The sequence below is a fragment of the Cyprinodon tularosa genome, unplaced genomic scaffold, assembly GCF_016077235.1.
Source record: "Cyprinodon tularosa strain WSP-4 unplaced genomic scaffold, ASM1607723v1 ctg315, whole genome shotgun sequence".
Classification (NCBI taxonomy): Eukaryota; Metazoa; Chordata; class Actinopteri; order Cyprinodontiformes; family Cyprinodontidae; genus Cyprinodon; species Cyprinodon tularosa.
This window is the reverse complement of record NW_024039025.1, coordinates 697,378-715,879: the sequence shown is the minus strand read 5'-3', so window position 1 is coordinate 715,879 and position 18,502 is coordinate 697,378. Positions and strand designations below refer to the sequence as shown.

Below are 18,502 nucleotides of genomic sequence, written 5' to 3'. Positions count from 1 at the left end.
TTCCTAAGTAATCAATGAACATTAGATGAGAAGATGAGAGATGGTGTTAAATACATATAATACTGGATGATATTTCTAATGAAGTTTTACCTAAAATCAAATAGCATTTGCAATCATTTTTAAAGGACATACCAGATACATACGGCTCTGAATCTCTAATAAATACACTTCTTGCTTCAGTTAACAATACTTTAAGTCGTTTGCACGACTGTTAGATTAATGGTATTTTACGGCTTCTCTGTTGATATTACTATTTGATAAATATTAAAGTAAGGCTCAAATAAAAGTGAAAGTATTGCATAATAGGATAATAATGTGTCACTTAGGCGGTGCAACCTCATTATCCCGCAGCCATGCATTAATAATTCATTGGCAAGAGACATTCTGGTCGTATAAGTGCATGGAAAAGGCATAACTCGTGGCCAGTTGGTACTAATGCACAAACTTAAGGCTTATGTGCATGTTGTCCAAAATGAACTCCTCTAAGCCTATTTTTGGATATTTTTTTAAATAGTCCTACATGTGACTGGTAAAACTTCTGATTGTTCCAATTCCAAAGTTAATGCTCATAAATGAGCCTCATAATTAAAAAGAATAAACATCTCCGTTCCCGCCGATGTGTAAATGCCAAAAAAGGGTTTTCATACACTTTTGGCGATATACATCAACAGGCCTGGGAAAACCTCCTCATAAAAGAATAAGGACTTTTTTTTTAGCAATATTGGAAAAATATAAAGGCAGGGATATTCTTTCTATTTGCAGATAATCTTTATCTGCTCGAATAAATGTTTAATACAGTTAAATTAAGGACAATTAACTTTTTTAGATCAGTTTTTGAGTGTATTTGTTTTAAGTTAATGTTTTGTTTTTTGAAACTTTAGTGGGGTTTTTTAATATATTGCTGTCATTATTATTATTATTCAATGTTTTTTATTAATAGCTATGTTTAGTGATTTGTTCATGTGGTTTACACTTCAGGGCCTCCATAAAAAAGTTTTAAGGCATATTCTAATGCTCTCTGAAAGTTAGACATTGCCTCATATACCGGTAGTTAAGATTTCTGAACAGATTGCACTACTAACAGGTAGAACTACATAAAACATTCCTAGATAAATCAACAGTTTATGGGAAGGGAAATCAGTCATATATTTCTGCAGGAATTTCTGGACAGCAAATTCACCAAATGCCCTTAAAATCAATCTGGATCTATTTTTGGTTATTCTGAGTTTTTCAGAAAAGTTGGCATAGTTGAAAGTGTCAGAACATCGTCTATTGGACTCCTCTGTGCAAAGAAGCTCATCTTCTCGCTCTGGAAAAAGACTTTAAAAGCCCTGCATCTCGGAGAGGACTCTGAATCAGTGGTGAACTGGAAGAGGTTGAAATAACATGGAGCCACACAGTGAACAGTAATCCTGCTTCACTCAGGTATCAATGCTTAGAGGGGTTGGTTAGTGGGAGGGATAATATTGATTTAATAGTTATTCATTAAGTGATGTTTTTTTATTTAATCTGTTCATTTGTCTTATGTTTATTCCTGAAATGAGGAGAGTTGCTCTTTAATCACAAATGTTGTATTATTGTACTTTGGCCTTTCAATAAAAAACATTTTAAGACAGAAGAAAGTGTGAAAACAGGTAAAACAGGTAATTCTCAAACCTGATGCACTAGAAGCAGAACAGTCTCACTGAAAACATTCAGCTTCATGTTGTGCTTTTTTAAGAAAATCTAAGATTCATCCTCAATGATCCAATAGTTTCAGTTCTTCCACAGGGGATCTAATTAATGAAAACAAAACAGTCACAACTTCTAAATCACCTCCTCTTATTCTTTAACATTTAAGTGACAACAGAAAGGATCCAAAGTAAAACACCCAAATGATACAAAGAAGCAAAAACACAAATTCAATCAGAGGTTTTCAGAGCCGTTTATCAACTTTTCCCTCATTTCACCACAGTATATATTTTTAGATTACCGTAATTGAAAAAGAATAATGATTTAGTATTAAATATTGACAGGTTCATTATAGTAGGAGATTTTAACATTCATGTTAAAATTGAAGCTGAAAGCTTAAATGCAGCCTATTAACGTCATCATATGGTGCGTTCACACAAAATGGTATTCAAATGCCCAAAGCAAACAATTTTTATAGCCCCAATTACACTATCCTTTTGAAACTGTGCCAAAATTGGTCCGAGTATGGTAACCATGAAAAATGTTGAGTGTAAATGGCACGCACAACTGAACCGGATCGTGCCAGACTCAACCGAACCGTATTAAACTGGTTCTAGTTCAACAGTAGTTCAGTTGTGGCTCTGTTCTAAGATAACAAAGAGCACATGAGCAGACTGTATCTCCTATTTACAGTCAGCTTCCAGTAGATGGCGGTAGGTGGAGGGTCCTCAGCAGAATGATGGCTGGAAACTGAGTCCTCAGCAGATTGCTAGGTGGAGGCTGGCTCCTCAGCAGATTGATAAGTCGAGGCTGGTTTGCTGGTTTTGATAATATCTAACTATCCTTTTTTAAAGGTAAATACTCATTCCACTAGCAGATTATCTTGTTAGCTCATATTAGTATGGCAATATCTTCACAAATTGCATCAGTGAATTGAAAGCCTGGTTCACCAACAACTTCCTTCAATTAAACAGTAGTAAAACTGAGGTGCTCCTCATTGGCACCAAATCAACTCTTTCCAAAACTGACAGCTTCCAATTTACTATTGATAGTTCCTCCATCTCCCCATCCCCCCAAGTTAAGAGTCTGGGTGTCATCCTCGATAGCACACTATCTTTCCAATCCCATATAAATAACATTACCCGGTCTACCTATTTCCACTTAAGAAACATCAACCGCCTCTGTCCCTCCCTCACCCCACACACTACTGCCATACTTGTGCACCTCCCGATTAGATTACTGCAACTACCTCCTCTTTGTACTTCCTCAGAAATCACTCCACAAACTACAACTGGTCCAGAACTCAGCTGCTCGCATCATAACAACAACTCCCCCTATCGAACGGTCCTCCGACAGCTGCACTGGCTCCCCGTACAGTTCCGCATTCACTATAAAATTATCATGGTGACATTCAAAGCACTTCACCACCTTGCCCCCCCCCCCCCCCCATATCTGTCAGGCCTCCTGCATGTTCCCACCCCCTCCCATGCCCTTAGATCCTCATCTGCTTTACACCTGTCTGTCCCTTCCGCCCGTCTCACCACCATGGGGAGCAGAGCATTCAGCCGCTCTGCCCCCCAACTCTGGAACTCTCTACCACCCCAACTTAGAAACACGGACTCAATTCTCCATTTTAAAATCCAACTCAAAACCCATCTGTTTAAGATTGCGTATTCTCTTTAAATATCAATTTCATTGTCACAGCCTCTGTATTTTTTAAATGTTTTTATTTTGATTCTGACACTGTTTTATACTTTGACACCTTGAGTGTCCAGAAAGGTGCCTTTTTAAATAAAATGTATTATTATTTTTATTAGTAGCAAATGCATTCATATAAGAAATCTTTACTCATTTTATACCAGTTTTTGCAATTGTCAGACAGGTTGCTTTGATTTTTTTATTCTTTAATTTATTTAGTTTGGTTCTGCATTACTGATAATTAGGTCTATGTGTGGCTAATAAAACTGACTTTTTTTGTGGAGAGGGGACTTAGTGTAGGTTCCCATGGCAATGTGCTAAACCATATATATACTGAAGTCTTCTGGCTCTTCTATTTGCAATGCCAATGTGCTAATGAGCCAGACAGAATATTTTGGGGATTTGTGATTTGCCTTCGACATTGTGCAATATGGTGGATCATAAACTTAAAAGTGGTTCACTGTGCTCCCTGTTGCACAACATAATTACGAAAGAATGTGAAATTTGTCTGCTTGACTCTTTCTGCATTGTACGCTTAATTGCTGTTCACTAGTGAGAGTCAACAAGGCATACATTTAAGTTTGAATCCAGAATACTGTCATGTTTTAGGTCTACTTATTTCTTTTTTTTTATGTAGTCGGTGCAAATTTTCCATATTTCCCTATATGAAAATATAGATTCCAAGTTTTCATGTACTATTAGTCTATATAAAGGTGCGGTTATAGGTGTGTATTCATTCTTGAGCGGATTGACTAATGAAAGGGACAGGCCTTGACTGGAATAGTTAAACAAGTGGGTGTGTCCATGCAGGATGGTAAACTTTGTCCAAACCTGTTCACATTGTCTGCTTCTTCAAGCTTACATACCTCCAGACAGGATACTGCAGCGTTCTCAGTGTTTTTCTTTACAAAAACTTGTTTCTATCTATATTGGAAAATAACTTTTAAAATGGCAGAAAAGACTGTGAGTGTTTACATGGCCAGTGTGAGCGGTTCCCTGGAGGTACAGTATGACTTTATTTCCTCTTGTATTTTGCAGCTACATGCAGAAAATACAGCGAAGCAAAGCATTTTGGTCAATGTATTATGTAAGTGTGGACCGCGGCCGGAGAGTCAGACGTATTTCTAGAAAAAAATAATCACGTTGATTAATAAAAAACGTTTTTCTTGCAGATGAAGAAAAGTCAAGACAGAATATTTTCTGTTCTCTCTTCAAAGAAGATCCCCTTCAAAGCTGTGGATATTACCCAAGACTCTGAATACAAAGATTTAATGAGGAAAATCGCTGGCAATCCTACAGCACTTCCCCCACAAATATGCAATGGGGAGCAATACTGTGGAGTAAGTTTAATTCCTCTTGAAACAGTGATACGAATGAGAAAAAAAATTAGATTCAACTCCTAGGATTAATAAACAGCTATATTTAACATGAAGAGTTTATTACACATGCTCGTACCTAAGACCGCCTTGCAGTAGAGTAGGGCGATGACACATTGATTAAATAATTATGTTTTATACAAACCACATTTTTGTGGATCCACAGACACTGCTGAGATTCTTAGCAATAATCTCCAAAAAAGGAAACAATTCCCTTTTTAAAGATCTAAAATTGTGTTTGCCATATTTTTTTTACTCCTCCCTTGTTCAACACACCTACATCAAATATCTGAATTATTGCCTGTAGAATGTAAGTTAGTTCTTAAGACTCCTCCTAATGACCTAATGTACATAAGACATATATAACTTGTGGGAAACAGGCCAATAAGGTGTTTGAGAACCCTAATATTGCATGATACTGTAGCTCTGACTGCTAACTGTTGCTTTCCAACTAAACTTACTGGATCTACCGGTATTTAACTACAACTAGTCCCAAGTATTTAGCTCCATCCACTTCATATAAATTTACATTTCAGGAGCAAGATGATTCCATCTACCCTGTTTTATTAAGGGGATTTTTGGATTTTGGATTTTATGATTATGATCAATGTTAGTCTTATCAGACTTGTTTTGTTATGCATTTAAGAAAACTCCAAGAAAGGGCATGCAATCTGATGTTTTAATAAGTTTAATAAACAACAAAAATGTCCATAGAATAACTAAATCCACAGAAGTCATGAATAGTGCTTACTTCAATGACATGCCCTTGGTGGGCTTCTCCTTCGGTCGCCCGCATTACCACAGTGCAGTTTGTGAAAACATGATTGTTAAAGATTGTAATGTAGCACTTGTGCATGACTTATAGACCTATACACAGTGAAAAGTAGTGTCAGTAATAGGAAAAATTGAAAATGCATTAATGAACTAAATCTAAGAGAGAATTGATAATAGAATGTGAAGCATGTAGGACTAATTGAAATTGTACAACTAACATACAGAGCATACATAGATAAGGAGGAAGCTAAAAAAAATGACTGAGCTCTGTTAGAATTGTTTCCGAGTTGCAAAACACAGAAACAGGTTTGACAAGGCAAACAGAAAAGACATCAAACCCCAGCGGGCAACAAAAATAAAACAGGACCTCCCAGTCAGAACAGATCTCAACTAATATGTGTAAACTCAAATGTGCAAAACCTATTTAGTTATTTGTTTGTTTATTTATTATCAATCAAAATAGGTAGATAAGACTCTTCAGCAGTACAAACTCCTGGGGCTTCAATTTTTTTTTTTTTTTACCACACTATCATAAGGCTCAAACCCAATTGTTTTAATATCATGTTGGGGGACTGTTGGCCTAGTAGGTTAGAGCAATTGAAAGGTTCCAAGGTTGAGAAGGTTGCAAGTACCCGGTTCGATCCACACAGCCTCTAGTCTGTGTTCCTGAGCAAGATCCTTAACCCCACACTGCTCCCTGAGCGCCCAAAATGGGAGCCCACTGTTCCCCAAGGGGATAGGTTAAATGCAGAGAGTGAATTTCTAAAATGTAAGATCAATAAAGTTCAATTTTTTTTATGTTAACCACACTTTTTTCTTGTTTTTCAGGACTTTGATGCATTCGAGAACGCAATTGAGTTGAATCAACTTGAGCAGTTCCTCAAGCTTTAAAAGAAATACCAAGGAGCAATGTGGGAGATCTGAAAATACCATTGTTGAGCTAATTGCACAGTTATAAAGGAATATAATGTTGAATGCATATGTGCTTGTGATGTGTTATTAATATTACTTAAATACTACCAAGTAATGTTTCCGTCAAATGTGAGGAATAAGTGGGTTTTTTGGTGTAACAGTACATTTTTAAAGTTTGTAGAACTGAAATAAAATGTCTTTAAACTTTTCAATGTATATCTTATGCTCACTTATTTCTGTAGTTGTATTTTTTTTATAGTTTTCTTACTACAGCCCACACTGTTTTATTTAACATTAAAAAGCCAATTTTAAAGACTATCTATCTATCTATCTATCTATCTATCTATCTATCTATCTATCTATCTATCTATCTATCTATCTATCTATCTATCTATCTATCTATCTATCTATCTATCTATCTATCTATCTATCTATCTATCTATCTATCTATCTATCTATCTATCTATCTATCTATCACGCTCCACTCCTCTCCCTACATCATGCGGCAATGATGTGTGTTAATGTCTTCAGTAATCATCATGTTCAAGATCAAAGTGGCATACGGGCTGTTTTTTTGTGTTTTATTTCCTTTTTTGTTTCTACCCTTCAAATAGCCTTCTCTGTGAACATTCAACACTATAACTATACCAAAATGTATTTCAAACAGCATAAATTCTAGGTTGAAGCATATAGATTGATTTAGGAAACATTCTATAGGCCTGTATTGGATGAATCCATGAGATAGGAAAATTCATGAATCTTGTAATTTAACAAATGCATATATATGGACACATAACTAGATGTCAAAACGCGACTTTTAAGACGGGTTTAAGGATTGAGAGAAAATATATGAACTGTTAAATTATGTTCAAATGCTAAAAGGAGGAAAGATCAATGTTGAAGAGCCCAGCCACAGGAAGCGGATCACAAAACGAAGTCGAAATTCCCATCTCCGCCTTCTCGGTATTAAAGCAATGTCGCAGCCTTATGACGTCCTCTTTACCCGCTACCCCAGAGGAGGAAAGGGTGCGTTTCTACAGTTGCCGACACAATCCACGCAAATAATCAAGCATCCTAAGTTATTCTTTTGCCTCGCATACTTTTTTATGATGATTAATAACTCTAAGATCATGTGTCTTTTATATTGCAGAACTTTAAGTTCGCCATCCATCGAAAATCTACAATGGCCGAGGAAGGGTAAGCATGACGCTTGTTGCAGCTATAGCTACATTAGCAGTGCGGTGGGAGATAAAAAAAAATACCATGCTGGACTAAAAAAAGAAATTAATGAACTTAAAAGTGATCCGTAGAGCTATGGTAAAAGCTGCGTTTAAGGTGGTACGTTTAAAAACACGATAAAGGACTAGGGAAGCTGAGATTAGGTATACGTTTAAAATTAAATTCAAGTCTGATTAGATCTTTACCTACATATAGGAAGGAATTTTTCGTACAAGCTTGGGGAAGGGTTTTTTTAACCTGCTAAACTTGCTTCTCATTTAAAAAAAAAAAAATAATAATTATCTCCGTATAAACACGCATCATAAATTGGAGGAACTTAGAAAGGTGGTCGTTCGGTTATTTTTAGTAAATGGTTTACTTTGCTAGCGCATAGCAGTAGGGGTCCTTGGCTGTTATTCTGGTTAATGGATTGTTGGGATGCAGTGTTTCCAATTTTTTTTTAGGTTAAGGGGTTTTTAATTTGTAAATTGAAAGGTATACATGTCTCTTACATGAGGCGACAGCAATTATTTGTTTACTAAATCCTTTTCGCTCTATAGTTGTGACAAAATACTGATCTTATGTTGTGTCAAGTTTCTATTTGTGAGCTGAAAGAAAAACACTGGAAATGTTTGTGCCATTCCACCATAACTGGTCACACATCTTTAGAGGAGGCCATATTAAGTCAATGAGATGTAACTCCTGTTTAATCATATCCTTCCCTGTAAAAAGTCTTGTAAATGTATCAAAGTTATACCACTCAGTATCTTTCTACCCCTGTATGCTTCATTTGGAACACCAAACTGATGTTCAGTGTAACTTAGTGACTAGAAGTTGCTTCATGAATCCTATGAGGAGAAATGGAATATTTCTAAAAGGGAAATTAAAATGAAAAGTATTCAATAGGATGCCATAACATAAACAAACAACATAAACTCCCCACTGCTTTCTTGTTTTGAGCTCTGCATAAATGATGATTCACTTCTTTGTCGGATACCCCTTCACTCTACAATGAGTGAGATCCTCCTTCTGATGAGCCAGAAGCTCAGCAATGCACTGCTCTTTCAACCTTTGAGGATAAAATGTTAATCTTTGAAATACCTTCTTGTTTGATAGCACTGCTGCCGGAGGTGTGATGGATGTCAACACCGCTCTCCCTGAAGTGCTTAAGACCGCACTCATCCACGATGGCCTTGCACGTGGTATCCGTGAGGCTGCAAAGGCCCTGGACAAGTATGTTTGTTACACCTCAACATTGCATTCATGAATCACTGTATAGAAATTACTTATTACCAATGTCCTAATGATGGGTAAGGCAGGGAAGTTGAAGGTGGACAGAAAATAATAGATTCCGCTTTTGGTTCTTTTAGTAAAAATCCTCAGGAAAAATGCTCTGATTGCCAAGAATGAAAATGTATCCAATATTTTTATTTGATATCCCAGTCAGAATAATTAATGAATGAAATGCAAGTGATTGAATCATTCTGAAGTAGGATTATTTAATTGATCAACTATTAATTGATGTGGGCATTTTCTTTCAAGCCTGGTATCAAAGGGATCTTTTCATAACATGATGGGCAGAAAATAACTTTTATAATAATCTGACTTAAAAATATATATATTTACGATTTATCGCACCACCTGTCTAAAATGACTAAACAAATGTAATTAAACTTATAAGATGTATTGTAACATTTATAGAGCTGGATAATATAGCCGAAGCATGATACTTCTCTTAATTTAGGTCAATATGATATAATTTCAATATTGATTTGTAAAAAATAAAGCCTCAAGTGCTGCTAAAACTGCCGTTTAAAAACACTCTGGTAAAAGTTAAAGTATCAACTTGACCTCTTTAAGTAAAAGTGAAAAAGTATGTGCTCCAAAAACTATTTAAAGTATAAAGTAACCTTAAAATAAATAAAAAAAATCGGCCAGATGCCACTATGAATTAAAAGCTTAATTTTTTCGACAATTTATAAAATTCTTTGATATAGGGCCAAGGATTAGAGACGTCATGTTGGTCTCAGTCTCCCGATACGCTCTTGCCTGTGTTCGACCTTTCAGACATTTCAACATCTTTTCCTGAATCCAACATTGTAGCATGGCATAGACAATTCACGTTAGCAGTTTGAAGAACACCTGCTTGCTTCTGATGATTTCCATTGGCTAACCAGAGTGTTTGCGTTATGACTCATCTAATTACACTAGTTTTCACTAGATGTGGATGCCGTACATGACGTGAAATAAATATTTATAAACATTAATCCGAAGCAAAGAGTAACAAGTAGCATTTGTATTAAAAGTACAGATACTTGTGTGAAAATGTAATGAGTGGAAGTCAGAAGTAGGAAGGAGTAAAGTATAGATTCCTAAAAAGTGCACTTAAGTACAGTAACTAAGTATTTGTACTTTGTTACTTGACACCTGTGAGTGTATCATCTGGGATGTAATATCCCACTGCCTCCTATTTATTGTGCTGTACAATAAGGCAGTCTCAGAAAACCAGGCTTGTATAAATATAAAAGTCAGGATTGGGTTTCTCAGAGCCTGAACAGCATTATTCTGACCATTAGATATCCAAAGGGTCTTTATTTCCAAAGTGTTTTTATTTGCTGAGATGTTAAACGAGTGGTGTTGATTTACAGATTAGCAATGTGACCTGTGCTGCTGTATCGATGATATTTAGGCTCCCTCTACTGAACACTGTGAGGAGATCGCCTCTGTTACACAAATTATGTCTGAGATACTGTCCAGCACACTGACTGTAGTTGGTCTTTTAACTTTTAAACTTATCTTTGCAAGATTTGCCTGCATGATAGTGTGTATATTAGGAAATATCAGTTAGAAAATTAGTCTATATTCAGACTGAGGAATAAAAATGGCTGATGTTCAGAATTAAGGGTATTTGCTCAAATACTTTCTTGGATATCTCCTGATGTTGTTGTGCTGATTTAAATTCAATCTGATTTACTTAAACAAATTAGATCCTGGGTGTTTAGCTCTGCAGGGTTTGGCTCCTCTTTCTCAATCAGTGGAATCTGGTGGTGCAGTTCAGGAGTCGTCTTCCAAAAGTGTTAGAAGTGCATAGAAGGAAAAAATAACTGCAATTTTTGGTGAATTTTATTTTATACATGAGTTAATTTTATTTTCTGCAGGCGTCAGGCCCATCTCTGCGTCCTGGCTGCCAACTGTGACGAGCCCATGTACGTCAAGCTGGTAGAGGCCCTCTGCGCCGAGCATCAGATCAACCTGATCAAGGTTGGAGTTGAGTTTGCATTTGGAGTCTTAGCTGTTGGTGTTTCAATGCTGAGCTCTGTTGCTGTTTTAAAAAGTTGTGAAATGTACTGCTGTATCAGTGATGACAAACTGGCTCCCTCTACTGAACTCTGTGAGGAAATGGCCTCTGTTACCCAATTGTGTCTGAGATACAATTCAGTATAAAATGTATATAGTTGCCTCATTACTACGTATTAAAGCTCGACTAAATTAATTAATTTTGCAGGTTGATGACAACAAAAAGCTCGGCGAGTGGGTCGGTCTGTGCAAGATCGATCGCGAAGGAAAACCCCGTAAGGTGGTGGGCTGCAGCTGTGTTGTTGTCAAGGTAAAATTTGGCTGTCTAGATGAGTCATTGTTTTTGGCTTTCACTTGTTGAGATGGAAGCATAAAGATTTGGCTCGTACGGCCAGGCAAGTCCAGGTGTTGTGCATTGTGCCACGCAGCTGTCTAATTCCTGGCTAGATAACAGCCACAGTACGAGCCTCATCATCCAACTGTGATATCTGGGGTCCCTGGAAATGGCTACATGCATTAATGCAGTAGTATTTTCTGTCAAGTGACTTCAAGAAGAAGTTCTGAAGACTTCAAAGAATGACTTAAACTTGAAAAGTAGACACTTCTAAATGTAGTCCAAGTTTTGCTAAATCACTAAGGTTTATCCTGATGTCTGCCTACAGCTGTTTGAGCTCCTTCAGTGCATCATGCAGACTAATCTTGTTTTCTTTGCAGGATTATGGCAAAGAGTCTCAAGCCAAGGATGTCATTGAGGAATACTTTAAAGCTAAGAAATGAGATGTTAATAAAACGTGGAAATTAATTTTGCCTCGTGTGTTTGTTTTTTTTTTGTGATTTGAGCTCTGATTTTGAAATCCTGGTCATCTTCTACATGCTGTGTTCATGTCCATTTAATGTCATATGCTTTGATCAATGACCAAATTGCAAAATGTTCTACAATATGCTGGGAAAGCGCTCAGTAATTTGTAATACTGTTTTATATCCTAACTGGAGAAAGACCTTCAGATGCATGACTTAAAAAAAAATAAAAAAAAAATAAAGCCACAGGTAAAGATCAAATCCTTACAATTTAATTTGACAAAACCCATAACATCCATTGTTCTGAAATTTATTGGAAATAATTTACAGAAGTTTTTACCACAGATAGCAATTTATTACAAGTTTTCTGCCAGGAAGAAAACCTTAGAAAAACATGTACCCCAGTATACATGACAGAATCTACAGAAGTTTCTTAGGATTATTAGTTTGGAGGCGACCATCCATTCCATGTGAGGCAGCGTCCTTTATGCCAGAGCGCTGATCAAAGGCAGGTTTTCAACCAAAACATCCCGGAAAGTTCATCCTTGGGTTCTCTATCAAGATGCATAAACCACTTTTCAAATAAAGAGCCAGAGCAGGAGGGCTTCCTTTTCAATTATCCCTTACCCCCACCAACTTAAGACTGTTAAGAGTTCATCAATCCAGACGTTCAAAATAAAAAGGGATCAAACCATTGCAGTCTAACGTTTGTTCTTAAATAGTTGTACAAAAGAGGGCTGCTTGTTTTCGTCAACATTTCATGAGTTCATATTGCTGTGGTGGTTACAGGTATTCGAACTCCAATGCTTGGTGTAATGCCAGCAGGTCAGAGTGACTTGATATCCTCCAGAAAGGCATGTTGTGCTGTAAAACAGACATAAGGGTTAAAACCAGAAGCTGTTGCTCTGCAGCTTACCACCACCACTACAGTGCACTATGTACAGCAGCTGGAACTGAAGACTATGCTAAAGCACCACAAACAAAACATGCAGCACTAACAATTAGTGGGGAATGTGCTCATCACCTTCTGCTCTGGGAGTTAACTCAAACCACATTCAACAGGTATCGATATTCAGAAAAGTTGCACATGAGATTTATTAAAACTAATACAAGTGATAAAGGTATGTCCTTTTTTATAGAGCAGTTCATGAAATTCTAACTGCTTTGTGACATTAAGATCTTGATAGCCAGTCTGCACAACTAGACTAAACTACATTGATGACAAATGTACTAAAAAGCATTTATATACATTTTTAATTCGTATTTGCTAATAAAATGTCAATTTACAACTTTATATAAATGTCTTATATTGTTAATGACAAATCATACTAAGCTGTGTTCTCAAGTTCAGTGAAATCCACCAAAAAGTGTTTTTTTAATGGTATTTAATAAATCTATATGCATAGCTCTACATGAAAGTATGCTCAGATTCATTTTTTTCAACCTGAAGCAATTAAGTTGTAAGTAAATCTTTCCTGCACACAACTTCAGGTGATCAGCTGGTTTGTATTTTCGACATTCTCAGAATGTTTTTAAAATCTTCAAATTGCTATTTCATGTGGAAAACAGCAAAACTAGCTACCTGTTATTTGTGTCAGCACACAGAAACTTGGACGTTTATTTTTATTTTATTTTTTTCTGGCTCACAAAAAAGAAAGGGACAAGAACATTTCCCCATCTTAAAAACAAAAATCCCAATTCCAAGCATCAAAAATAAAAACCCCAACTGGAAAGTATTCAGAACGAAATTCTCTGTCCAACTATGGTAAAGAAAAACTTTTTTAAAAGCTGCATTTCCCTTTTGTATTCAACTGTAGCAGAAATTAGAAAAAGGAGTGACATCACCGGATCAAAAGCAGCATATAGCTCTAAACACATTCAAAGCTTGGCTGTTGAGTACACTTTGGCAGGCTGTCACTTAAACTGAGCAGAAACATGCTCCAGATGCTGGTTTAAAAAAAAAAAACATCTGTAGTGCGCATAAGCCTTTAAAAAACCATATTAAAATACCAGTTTCACACTACAAGCATGATATAAATGGCTAAATTTTAAAGAATGAACATTAATTTCTACTGATTCAGTAGAAAATTTTATTCCCAGTCCTAAACAGTTATTTCAAAATATTTGATAACTAATTGTGTCAAATAGATCCCACTCTGCTGAGAAAAACAGAGAAGCTGATATTTGATTTATTCCATCGTATTAAATTCACCTCACATCTGGTAATAACTAAATACTGGATTTGACTTTTAATTTTAAGATCGAAAATCTGGGAGTTCTGCTAATATTTTATTGCTAACTCCTGTCATCAACACATGGCACTATAAATTATTTCCTTCAAACACAAAGGGAACATAATGACGAAATAAATTTTATTAACAGCTAATAGTTTTCTTTCACTTTGATGAAATATACTCCTTGGTAAATCGCACTGTGATGTGCTTGTTTTTTTGAGCTTGAAAGATCTGACTTACAATCTTGTCATGGCTTTCCAACTGTAGTTTTAAAATTAGGTCTAAATGAAATATATCTAGCTTTTACAGTATGACTGTGTTTTGCATAGAAATTTTTTCCATCTAGTAATCAAGGAAAAGCTAAAACCCTTCTGCCATTTTAGTCTAAGTACACAGAGCAAGAGAAAATCTCACCCTCAAGTTTTTTAAAGTCTAAACTTTTGTAAACTGATATATAGATTCTGTTCCCTTGCCAACTTTTTTTAGATTGAATTGCCAAAGCATACTCAATTTTTCAAGCTTTATTCTTCAGTATTCATTGTAATGGTTGCAGCGAAGTTATCCCAGCACACTGTAAAAAAAAAAGAAGCCAGTAGTCCAGAGAAAGTCAAAGACCAACACAAAAACTGCTGCAGCAAAGAAAGGCAGTTGTTGTCCACTCAGAGCTCACGCTGTGCAGACTTGGGCGGATTGGAGGGATGTCACAGTAAGGTTGTGGGTCCGTTACCTTTTTGGCTGCCTGTTCCTCTTCTACACCGTCCCCAATAACAACATACACTACTTTCCTGCCAAACCTTTGCATTATGCGCTCAAAGCAACTCTCTTTTCCTGCAAAAAAGAAATGAACAGGGGGGAAGGAAGGAGGGTAACATGGTCAGAGGGCTCAAAGCTCGGAAGCTGTTTGATTACCTGGCTGGCGGCATGCTCTTCATCCTTCCCATCGCCAATCACAACATATGTAATGTTAGTGCCAAAGCGGGAGACTATACGCTCAAAACAGCTCTCTTTGCCTGGAGACAAACACACGGCTTTCACAGATTTATCACTTTTTTTAGATGGATATAAAACACAGGAGGGATGCATAAAAATTATTTCCTGATAAAAGATGCAAAGGATTCTTTAACGCCTCCATAGCATTCAATCAAGTGTATTAAGTTACACTTAATATGTGCAAATAAACGATAAGAATGATATTGCCTTCTTTGCGCAGCTTATCTTTTACAGTCGTATTGTTACATCCCTGCTGCTTTTTTAACTACATGCATTTCTATTCTTTTTACATCTACCTTTTTTAAATTAGCAGTGAAGCCTAAGAGCTTAATCTAAAGGTTTGTGTTTTTAAAAATATGTGCAAAACTTGACAGTGCATGCAGAACTGCTCTGCTTTTGTCATGAGTGAAGCAGCAAGTCCAATCAGTTTGCCTTACTTAATATGCAGAAGAACATAAGATGATTATCTGAACACCCAAAAGAATGGGAGGAAAATATGCAAATATAATCATTTTGCATCTGCATGTTGCTTTAACAAGAATGGAACTGATTGCAGTTGCTGTTTTTGCATCTATATTTAGCACATTTCACAAGCAGGTGCAGAAGTGATGAAGAAATGCCTGGTCTTTTCAGAGAGAAGGGGCATAGGTGCAACGATAGACAATGAAAGTAAATAATCTGTGCATCTAAAACAGTCAGAAATAAACTTGGAAAAGATATCGTCGACTCAACAATGCCATGTTTGAATTGTGGATGACCTAGGGGGCTAACTGGGAACCAGACACAAATAAAAACCACTATCTATTGAAAATGGTAGCGCTAACACTGCACTATGTCTGGATTGATCAATCCCGTGCATCCATGCAGTTAGTGTTGTGCTGTCCACAGGTACCAATACATTCTAGAGGCCAGGGGGCCTTTCGGGTGTTCATAACCTTGTATGTGTCCATGCATACCTTCACGATCATCAGATCAATTGGAAAACTAGTTTGCACTAATTATCTTTGGAAATAGATACAATTTATAAAAAGAACTGCAGCTCTGCTGTGAATATGAAGGTGCTGCTTATCCACAAAGAAATGGGCCTTTCTCTGTATCAATTAATGGTAAAATCATTCATTGAAAACCAAAGAACAATGCATATTTAATCATTGCTAACCCTTTATAGTGAGCTCAGGGAAAACTTCAGGGAAAACTTCAAGACTAGAGTTTCAATGAAATCCAGGACAAGACCTTATTACCTTTGTAACATAAAAAAACATATATTTGTATGGCAAAAATGTATGTCAATGTGATAACAAGTAATGCCCACTTGCCCTAATATAATAAGAAAAATAACAAAAGTTCAGAAGAATAATGAAAAAGTGCAGATAAAAAAACTAAGTGAAATAAATTTTTTTTGTGACATCATAACCTTAGAGCTTTAATCCTGATACAGTAACATTTAACTTTTTTAACTTAGCTTATTAACTTCACTTTTTAACTTTTCAATTAGCTTGTTTACTTTTTCACTTAGTTTTTTACCTGTCAATCAAGGGCTCATCTAATTGGCCTAAAATAACTTATAGAGCCATGTAGCAGTATCTTAGCTTAATGGCTGGATATGAATTTTGTGCCTCTGGACCTCACTGAGGGATGGGAGGACTCATTTATTTGGAGTATGCAAGTGATTAAAAATAGTAACTTGTCCTATAAAGGATTAAGAAGCAGTGATTGAGCAGTCTTGGTCAAGTTTTAGGAGCAGATACAAGGCCTCTCTGTTGTATGAAAGAGAAGTTGCAGGAAAACAAGGCTGTTACTTTGTTAACAAACAAACAAAACTATTTCAGCAATGTAAGATTTAGTTTAAATGAATCTTAGTTTTAGTAAGTCTGACTCGCTTCTGGTCAGGGTTGGACTCCGCCAAGGTTGCCCTTTGTCACCGATTCTGTTCATAACTTTTATGGACATCTATGGTCATGAGCTTTGGGTCCTAACTGAAAGAATGAGATCCCTGATAGAAGCGGCTGAAATGAGTTTTCTCCGTAGTGTGTCTGGGCTCTTCCTTAGAGATATGGTGCGGAGCTCAGTCATCCGGGGAGGCTGCTGCTCCTCCACATCGAGAGGAGCCAGTTGAGGTGGCTCGGGCATTTGATTTGGATGCCTCCTGGACGTCTCCCTGGTGAGGTGTTTCAGGCACGTCCCACCAGGAGGAGGCCTGGGGGAAGACCCAGGACCCGCTGGTGGGACTATGTTTCTTGGCTGGCCTTGGAGTGACTTGGGATTCCCCCGGAGGAGCTGGCCCAAGTGGCTGGGGAGAGGGACGTCTGGGCCTCCCTACTGAAGCTGCTACCCCCGCGACCCGACCCCAGATAAGTGGGAGAAGATGGATGGATGGATGGATGGATGGATGGATGGATGGATGGATGGATGGATGGATGGATGGATGGATGGATGGATGGATGGATGGATGGATGGATGGATGGATGGATGGATGGATGGATTAATCTTAGTTTTTTGCAACATGTTTGTTCTGACTGGAAGCAATTCATGTTTTAAAATTGTATATCAAGTATCCTGATTTCAATCTTGCAGAAAATATGCTGGGTTATCGAAAAGAAATAGCAGAAGAAATGTTCAAAATACTTGGTCAGCATTTGGACACTCCATATTTTCATGTGAATAAAAATAGATAAATTATTTTTTGTAGTTTTGTTTATTCATCTCTTCAGGGTCACCAGCCCCAAAATCATATTCAAAAATCTTCCTGTTTGGAGAAATCAATATAAAAAATGAAACACTGCCCAGGGTATGAATGATTTTAGCCACATAAGACAATCCAATTGTTATTTTCTGAAGAGATTGGCTCTGGGGTTTTAGAAATGCCAACGTTTCCAATTCAACTTTCTATGAAAGACAGAAGCCGAAAGCTTGCAAGAATTAGTCAGAGCCACATTGCTGTGCTCCATACAACCTTTCTGTTATCTACTAAAAATCTTGCTCTTTTCCTTTCCTTCTTACTTTTCAAACTAAAAGAGACTTGAAGTACCTTTTCTAAATCTTGATCACTCAGTAATAGTGCCAATTATCGATGTCTTTTACTGGATAGGACCCCACCTATTTGCAGGTGTCATTGCTGTACATTAAGTCAAGCCAATAAAAAAAAACCTTTTTTAAAGCTGAAATTTTACATCATGGGACTCTTATGTCTTAATTGCTTTTAAAAAATGGCCCAAATTAAAGCTTAGGGGAAAAAAACCATAGAAAATTGTACGCTGGGCAAAATACTACAAAATTTAGGCTCTGAATTAGTTAAAAATGATGTCATTTACGCCTTAAAATAAAGGAAAACATTAGAGATTTTCTATATTTATGCCTAAGATTCTGACATTCAACAATTATTATGTTTGTGTCTTACCTATTTTTGTTGCACTGTAAATGTTTTCAATGGGGAAAACAGATCCAAGACTATACAGAAGAACTTTAGCCAGCGCCGGTATGAGCTGTGTTGTTGTTACCAACACATTTACACAGTTATTCCTGAAGGCGAGATGG

The 18,502-nt window shown here is 36.7% G+C and overlaps 3 protein-coding genes and 3 non-coding genes across 12 annotated transcripts in view; 5 read left to right on the top strand and 1 right to left on the bottom strand.

The window, feature by feature from the left end:
- Window positions 1-4,158: 4,158 nt before the first annotated feature.
- zgc:153284 (uncharacterized protein LOC751696 homolog) lies at window positions 4,159-6,643 on the top strand. The gene is made up of 3 exons (XM_038292640.1): window positions 4,159-4,371; window positions 4,542-4,709; window positions 6,348-6,643. The coding sequence occupies exons 1-3, from the start codon at window positions 4,174-4,176 to the stop codon at window positions 6,408-6,410; spliced, it is 429 nt and encodes a 142-aa protein (XP_038148568.1). The 5' UTR covers window positions 4,159-4,173; the 3' UTR covers window positions 6,411-6,643.
- A 705-nt stretch (window positions 6,644-7,348) lies between these two features.
- On the top strand, window positions 7,349-11,748 carry rps12 (ribosomal protein S12). Its single transcript, XM_038292638.1, has 6 exons — window positions 7,349-7,457; window positions 7,582-7,628; window positions 8,766-8,882; window positions 10,808-10,910; window positions 11,155-11,256; window positions 11,661-11,748. The coding sequence occupies exons 1-6, from the start codon at window positions 7,419-7,421 to the stop codon at window positions 11,721-11,723; spliced, it is 471 nt and encodes a 156-aa protein (XP_038148566.1). The 5' UTR covers window positions 7,349-7,418; the 3' UTR covers window positions 11,724-11,748.
- Window positions 8,614-8,687, top strand: LOC119788383. Its single transcript, XR_005281453.1, has one exon. It is a non-coding gene; the product is annotated as a small nucleolar RNA SNORD101 (small nucleolar RNA).
- On the top strand, window positions 10,321-10,400 carry LOC119788385. Its single transcript, XR_005281455.1, has one exon. It is a non-coding gene; the product is annotated as a small nucleolar RNA SNORD100 (small nucleolar RNA).
- On the top strand, window positions 11,001-11,082 carry LOC119788384. Its single transcript, XR_005281454.1, has one exon. It is a non-coding gene; the product is annotated as a small nucleolar RNA SNORD100 (small nucleolar RNA).
- Window positions 11,749-11,994: 246 nt separating the features above from the next.
- The window catches only part of eya4 (EYA transcriptional coactivator and phosphatase 4), a 63,687-nt gene continuing 57,179 nt past the window's right edge, over window positions 11,995-18,502 (bottom strand). For 5 of the 7 annotated variants that reach the window (XM_038292630.1, XM_038292632.1, XM_038292637.1 and 2 more), the window contains 3 exons: window positions 18,366-18,487; window positions 14,706-14,806; window positions 11,995-12,608 (listed from right to left, as the gene is read on the bottom strand). In XM_038292630.1, the coding sequence (XP_038148558.1) occupies window positions 12,528-12,608; window positions 14,706-14,806; window positions 18,366-18,487 (304 nt within the window). In that variant the 3' untranslated portion in view covers window positions 11,995-12,527. Of the gene's footprint in view, window positions 12,609-14,705; window positions 14,807-14,887; window positions 14,989-18,365; window positions 18,488-18,502 lie in introns of all 7 variants that reach the window. The other 2 variants (XR_005281448.1, XM_038292631.1) reach the window with 2 other exon arrangements.